This window comes from Heterodontus francisci, chromosome 2, assembly GCF_036365525.1.
Source record: "Heterodontus francisci isolate sHetFra1 chromosome 2, sHetFra1.hap1, whole genome shotgun sequence".
Classification (NCBI taxonomy): Eukaryota; Metazoa; Chordata; class Chondrichthyes; order Heterodontiformes; family Heterodontidae; genus Heterodontus; species Heterodontus francisci.
In genome coordinates, this window is record NC_090372.1 from 18513888 (window position 1) to 18521952 (window position 8065).

Consider the following 8065-nt stretch of genomic DNA (forward strand, 5'->3'; position numbering starts at 1 on the left):
TACACGTACATTTCTCTCTATATCCAGAATCGAGCATACCTCTGCTCTCTTTTTTAATTATGTCGCTCGGACACTCAATTTTTACAACGTACCAAAACTTAAACGAAAAATATCATGGGATAATTAAAAGCGGAGAGGGCGCGACTCGCTTGTTGTAGCGTGGGGCCGCCTCTCCTATCTCCGAAATGTCAGGAATTAAATTTGTTTAAACTCTACACCTATTCCTCAGTTCTTAAACACACGTGTGTGTTCAAAACAAACTGTAGGAATGGTGTGTAAACAGTTAATCACAGAGTGCCCCGTGTCTTATATAACTCGATTAGCCCAAAGTGGACTCATTACACAGCCCTATCCCAGTGACCTCAATCACGTTAGTTCAAGCAAATTAATTGCCATGTTAAAAAAAAAGGCAGTCGATTTTTTGTTAACTCTTAATTAAGAAGTTCTAATTAACTGTAAAGTAGATCCATGCTTCATGTATCACGAGTGTTTTTTTTTAAATGTTGCAGTGGTACTCTTTAATAACAGTGAAGATTGTATAATACACTTGTTTAATGGCGCAGGTTTTGTGGGGCGAAGAAATTGTCTCCAAGGGTTTCTTCGAATGTCGAGTCAACACTCAGCCAGCCCTAATAAGGTATAATATGTGCTCAATAAATCTTACTGCTGCCAATGCTCTTGTGTATTGTTTGGGAGGCCTGTTGGTCACTGTCATGGTCTCCTCTTATTTGCTGCACGGAGTTAAATAAATATTCCCAAATATAATACAGTAATATGATTTAAAGCTGTAATAAGGGCTTCCATGTTCCAACTTAAACTGACAGATATTTTAATACCAAACGGCAGTGTCTCGTTCCGTTTAATAATTGACATTGCTTTTATTTTTTGCTGCTGCTTCAAAATTTTACACACTGTCTTTGCAGAACAGGAGTTTAAGTTTTATTAGTTCCAGATTGGTTTCCGCCTAATCTTAAAGCGCGTTACTAGGGGTTAGAGAGGGGCGCCTTTGGCTAGGCCCTACCTGGCTGTACTTCAAGGATTTAAAAAAAAACTTTTATCAATCAATTCAAGTACACACCAAGCTCTGGCATTCCTTGCGATAGAAATCTAGAAATTCTGTTAAAACTGACTGAGTTTCAGAAGTGCAATATAACTTCTCCTGATCTTCAACTAAACGTAGGCCAGAAGGCAGCATAACAGAACGGAGGAGACCCGTGTAGGCCAGCAAAAGCTAGCTAATTGATTTGAATTTCTTAAAAAAAATAGTGTGCCTGAAAAAAACAGCTACCGGGCTTTCAACAAGGAGAGAATTGAAAAGATTTCGCCTAGACTCCATAAAATTTCGAAAATCTGAGTTCACCTCAATTCGGCCAACTTTTAAAGCATGTGGTAAACTTCACATAAGTACGCTAATTGAAATTTTCAAACGTTTCTTTAAAAAAAATCCGATATAAAAAGTAGAATGCAAGCAGCGAGTTTAGAAATAGAGAGAGATTGTACCAATTCATGTCTTTCCGCAGTAGTTGCATTCCTTTCACGAACACGCCAGATCAGATTGGTCGTAAAATTACAACTAAAATGTAAAGAAACTATTGACAGACACCTCCTTTATCTTCAGAGCAAGGTGGCTGGGGAATCTGCTTTGAGCATTTGCAATCTCACCTTTAAAGAAGCGGTGGATTTATTGAGACACTAAATTGTACGATGGTGCCAGCGTTTATAAAACAATCCACAGGTGAGCATTGTGCCCTTAAATCACTGCCTGATTGCTGCTAAATTAGAGCAATCAAGTAAGAAAACAATTACAATTACTGTCTAATTGTTGTCTTGAGATAGCAGAGCTGATAATGAGCAGTTTTATCCCAAATGTCAACTGTGACTGAAGCTGGGCGCAAACATTTGGCACCTTTCTCTTTGCCGCAGCGCGGCTTTTGATTTATAGAACTGAGAGAACGAAAAATAAAGCGCGACACATTTTGAGATTGGAACGTTTGGGACGCCACATGAACTGAATTCAAATTCTATTCATTTATACTTGTAACTTGGACGCCAGCAATCTTCAGACATACACCCTCTCCGGCAACGTATTGAGCCAGAAGTTGTAAAACAGAAGTTGACACACTGAAGACTCTAGTTTACAATAGACGTGTTTAGCACTCGAATCGAATTGTAATTTATTTATAAACAAACAATGCAATGCCTTCAGAATACTTTCACAAAATGAGGAAAGAAAATCGCGTTATACAGTTTCCCTTTTTATAATGGAAGATGTAACATCAAGAAGAAAATAATAAAAAAAAATCGAGGGAGCCTTTGGAGTCAGCACCAGAACACTTTCGGGGAGTTTGGTCCATATAAAAAAAAAATCCTACTACAACTTCAAATAAATTACTATAAGACATGTACATTTTTATAACAAGTCCAGTAAGCTTGCTATGAATTTTAATAGATTTGACACAAACTTTGTAATATTTTAAACAACTTTTTTTGCAAAATAAAAGCAACTTACGTTTCATTTGGAGTAACACTGTCCTTTTAACCAAATTTCAAATTGGATTTGCTTTCTGTTTATATACATATATGAAATAGATATATAAACATGGGCTGCTGTTGCTTGTGTATTAAAGAGAAATCATAGTTTGCAAACGTTTTTTTGTCAGTACTTGCCGCAGTCATAGACAAACGAACCTGAGGTGCGGTAAAGTGTCTGGGCGGGTGGGAAGGACATTTGGCAGCTGTTATTCCCATTGACATGTGTGGAACTGACGGCCGAGTTACTTAGGCCGATTCTCTGCGATTCAAACATTTCTCGGACCGTGTGAAAGTTCTGCTGCTGTCCAGGATACGCGCTGCATGCCAGATGACTCAGATCGCCGGCCTGGTTGAGGTACCAAGAGGCCAGGCGTCCTGGCCCATGTCCTTCCTGACCGTTGCTCAAACCGTGGCTGAGGGAGGAAGTGGCGGTGGTGCTGGGGATGGAATATTCTGGTAAAGTCTCGTCTACGGCGTTGGCGGTGGCCGGCATGTGAGCGGATCTGTCCCCGGAGTACAGGCTCATGTTGCAATGGTAAGTCCCAGCAGTGCCACCGCCAGCGCTGCCGGAGGTCAGATTGTGACTGCAGGAAGAACTGTAGATGGATGGCTGGCTGGAGGTGTAACTCAGGGATAAAGAAGGGGTTATACCTGTCCTGGAGGAAGCGATCAGGCTTGCATTGAGTTCGCTGGCGTTGTGGGGCGATCCTCTTAGTGAGGTGACCATATTCTCCACGCTGAAGGCCTGGTGATGGTGCTCCTGGTTTTCCAGGCTCATGGACCTGCCCGAGGGGATGCTGTGAGGACTGCTGGACATGCTGCTGCTGTCCGGGCTCTCGATCTTCGGCACCATGCTCAGAGTGGGAGAAGCCGCCAGAGGAGGGGAAGGGGCTCCATTCTCGGTCTTGATCTCCTGGATCCTCATGGGCTGGGAGCTGGCGGTTTTCTCCGACTCCTGAGCCTGCTGCCTGGACTGTGGGTCTTTGCCCTGCCGCTCCTTCTCCTCTTTCTCCCGGACGGCGTCCTTCTTCTTAAAGCGCCTCCTCCTCCTCAGGAAGCTGCCGTTCTCGAACATATTATAGGAGTCAGGGTCCAGGGTCCAGTAGCTGCCTTTGCCGGGCTTTTTGTCATCCCGGGGCACTTTGACAAAACACTCATTAAGGGACAGGTTGTGGCGGATGCTGTTCTGCCAGCCTTGCTTGTTCTCCCGGTAGAAGGGGAATCGCTCCATAATAAACTGATAGATCCCGTTCAGGGTGATCTTCTTGTCGGGGGCGTTCTGGATAGCCATGGTAATCAGGGCGATGTAGCTGTACGGAGGCTTCACCATGTCCTTGGCCTGAGGCTGGGGAGCGTAGTGTCCATAGGACCTGGCCATGCCGGTCGCGTACTGTTCGTGGGCCGGATGCGAGTACATGCTCATTGGGGCCGGCATCCCCGTGTAACCCGGGCCGGCTCGGTAGTAATTCTGGTCGCTGATGTAAGGCACGACTCCCAGGGAGTTGGGACTTGAGACTGAGTAGCGAGCTTGCATCGCTGCCTTCCGCCTTGTTCTTGCAAATCTCACTTCAGTTCCCCCCCACCCCCCCGCAGTAATATAACGACACACAAACACGATGCAAGAGAGACAGAGAGAAATCCAAACTTTTTCCAAGCTGCACAGAAGTTTAACTCTTCGCTCCAAACTTTTATTTTCTTCTTCTTTCCGCGGGGTGGCAGACTGAATTGTAAAATGCTTCTGAACTTTGAGCATCCGTCACTCGACAAGACTTTTACGCAGTTCCCCCCCCCCCCCCCCCCACCAGTCGCAGCCCCTCCCCGAAGCAACAGTGTCCAATTGAAGCCTCTGCCGCTCTCAATGGAACACTAGTTGCTGCTGCTGGCCACACACACACATTTCGCAGAACCTAGGTGGCGTCTCATTGCCCCATCCCACTTGCAACACCAGCCCCCTTTCAAATCCCAAAGGCAGGGCACTTAGAAAGCAGTGCCCCCTTTCTGGACATTTTCACCCCTTCCCTCCAGATTTTTTTTTTAACTTTCCTGTTTTTTTAACGCTCTGTTTAAGTTGGGCTTTTAAAGATTAGACAGCGAGTGTTGCTAACCAAATGACAAATACATCCAAAATACCTTTGAACTTTATTGAAATAATCGTTTTCAATGCCGACAACAAAATAGGGATCTGCAATGTTGACAAAATAAATGCGCCAGACACAGCACACAAGTCAACCTTTAGAAGATTTCATTTAAAAAAAGAAAGGCTATGAATAGAAAAAATCTGTTGTTCGAATATTCTGAAAATCCATCTATGCTGTCCCCATTTATAATCACTTTAGCTTCAATTTTGAAAAGGTAAAGCCGGCGTTTGAAAGAACATTTTCAGTGGTTTGTGCGTCTCGCAATCTGGGAGCTTCTAGTTGGATGTGTGGAACTTGTCTGCTCGCTGAAATGTGAAGTATGTCTGCACTACTGATTCTCCAAGGCTTCTTCACACCATAGCAGAAGTGTGAATACAAAATGGGACAAATACTCGTCAAAATTAGTGTAAAGTCTGCACCGTTTCACATTATGAATGGAAACAATTCAGCCTATTACATTTTTTTAAATAGATAAATTAAGATCCCTTTCAAACAGCTGGATATAGTATCAAATGAGGTCGGTGGCTACCTTAATTCATCCATTTCTAAACTCCTGAGGTGTGACTCCATTTGCAGATGTGTAAAACGGATTTATTCTCTCCCTCGTTGAGCCAAACGGGATTGTGACAGGCTGTGAGGGGAAAGTGTGATTCCCAGAGTCTTTGGTGTCCATCGCTGGACACTTAACTGGAATGTGTTTGCAGATGGTCCCATCATGTGCAATTTCGTTAGGTATCAACCAACGGATGCTGATTTTTTTTTTAAATCTTTAATTTAATTAAGATTTTAATTTTAGATAATTCTGGTATTCGAAAGCAATATTTCCTATTTATCAACCGTAAGTTCGTTTCTTCACGGGATTTGAGCGCATGAATTTATTAACGTGAAAACTGGCGCGTTATCTGTAAAACATACTTCTAATTAATATTTGGCGTCTGCGAGAATGCATTATATCAAATATTCTATAATGAATTATTATAACATTGAAAAATGTTCCTTGCAGAATTATGCAAAATCCAAGAGGAGGATAGTTTTGAAGAGGATCGATGGTCCTGTTGAATTATGGATGCAGTTTTCATTTTTATATTCGAGACGTGGATTTTCTCAAATTGAATTTATGTTCTGTAGCTGGGATCTGAGGGTCTGATGACTGAGTGCTGAGATGCCCCACTGTTGGAATCGATTGGTTGTTGAGTGTTGAGATGCCCGATTAGTTATCAATAGCAATGTTAGCTTTGTAATTAATCCGTTGCAAACTCCAGCTCATCCCCAGAATGTATTTACAAATCATCGCATCAGCTATCTATGTCTCTGTTTATGATTAATACTGGAAACATGACAGCATGAGAATACCATTCTTTTCTAGTTTTAAAGAACTTGAGACATCCGATCACTTTACAAGTGCAAATATGGTTAATTCAAATATAGCCAAATAAGCAAATGTGCTGTATATATCTATAGCATTGGTCTAGTGAGCACACTGAGTTCTGACGGATGCATATGGATATATTTTGCAATAGTTTTGCCTGGAATGGTTTTAATTCCGCTTTCGTTGAGTGCGGTTTTGCTTTCGAAGTGAATCTGCTGCGTGGGTACAATACGATTCATTGTATTCCTTTCGGGACACTGCAGGTGGACCTGACATGTTCTTTGGGCCATTCTCCACACATGAAGACCCCCAGATGAACTTTGTTCCACCTCAGGCTATTTGCTCAGCAAGAGCTTTGCTTCATAATCCTGTCTCTACCGCACTCTCCCTACTGTTTAAAAAAATCACATTTTGAACGGAGCCCCCGTCCCCTTCATTTTAAAAAAAAATACTTTAATTTGGGTAATTTGCTATTTATGTCACATGTCAAAAATGTGGCGTTTAAAAGACGTGAATACAGCCGAGGTTTAAAATGCTCACTTGTTCTGTCTAATGACCGTGATATGGATAATGTACGGATTCCAGATTATTCTGTATCACTTCCAATTCATTACTGCTAGCAAACATTGTATTTTAATATGGTATCATTGGATGCATTTTTAAACGAGTGTTTGGGTTATATATAATGTTTAATGTGAGAAAATATTACAAGGACAAGCTGTACTAATATAACTGCTGCAAATACAGACCCGCGTGTGACTGGGCAGCATTGAGTAGTGTGGTATTGTAAATCACAAGTGAAAGTAAGGATTTCAAATTCCTGCTGTGTTTTGGTAACCGTGACGCTTTATTTGTATTTGATACGGTCTACCGGGGACGTCTAAACATGACATGAGTTCGACACTCAGTGACAATTCAAGCTTAATGGAGCAACTAGTTTCATCTCATGGAATTTCTATTTAACCAATCCAAAAGTTTGTTCATAAGACGTAAATAGTCCCCAAAAAAGTTTAATTCTAACTGTTTAAATTTATTTGCAAAATGTAAAACCTGAGGTATCTTTCTGTACATTAAACACGGAAGATTAGAATTGTAACCAAGAGTGGCGAATGCTAATGGAAATTGGTAACTGAGCCGATGAAATGGCTGAAGGTGCAGCCATCCTTCCTGTATCTCTGCCAAGGTCTCTCCTCTGTAACACGTAATTCTAGGTCAGAACATTTACTGTAAAGGTTCTATACAAATACACCAAAATATTGAAACTCTCCTACTGTTTGACTCAGGGCAGCTGGCAGCGATTTGTTGCTGCTGTAAGCAGCCGCCGCTGGATGGGAAAATTCCTCACTCTTCAATATTTTTAATGATTATTTATTCGGAGGGTCACAGACTGGGGACCCAGACCGACGCCAATATTGGTCACTGCACAAGACACATTTTTTTTCTTTTTAACAACGAGATATATAACAAATTATACCATTTAAATAACAAAAACATGTCGGTATAGACATCTGCCTGGGCAAAATAAAGCCAATATTACTAAATCAAATGCTGCACTTACATTTATAATTGTGCGCACTATTTGGACATACTGTATAAGACTTATTGCGTTTTGCATCATTTTATATATCTATTATATAATGAAAGGACATTACATTTGCCGTAGTTTGCATAAGAACACACGCGCACACCTTGGAATGTAATCTTTCACGATGCTTTATACTTCGATAATTGTATACTGAAGAACGTTCGCTGTGTGAAATATAAGGTGGTGGAAGGTCGGATTTATTTACTCACACTAAGTTAAGTCTCTTTGTTCCCATAACTCAGAGCCTGATAAAATCTCAGTCTATCCTGGTTGGTTGTGCGATTTCGATGTACGCTCGGCATGCAAATCAGAGTTGATCCAATACTGTAAAAATAAACCCCAGTCTAAGCCCAAGGAAAGAAAAAGCTGACCTGTAAAATATCAAGTTAATTAGAAGTGCGTTGTGCACACAGATACAGTATTTAACTGTAATGTATATGT

General features: G+C 41.5%; 1 protein-coding gene across 1 annotated transcript; it reads right to left on the bottom strand.

Annotated features, from left to right (window-relative positions):
- Positions 1–2162: 2162 nt before the first annotated feature.
- On the bottom strand, positions 2163–4092 carry LOC137379276 (forkhead box C1-A-like). The gene has a single exon (XM_068050005.1). The coding sequence runs from the start codon at positions 4064–4066 to the stop codon at positions 2657–2659; it is 1410 nt and encodes a 469-aa protein (XP_067906106.1). The 5' UTR covers positions 4067–4092; the 3' UTR covers positions 2163–2656.
- Between the last annotated feature and the right edge of the window lie 3973 nt (positions 4093–8065).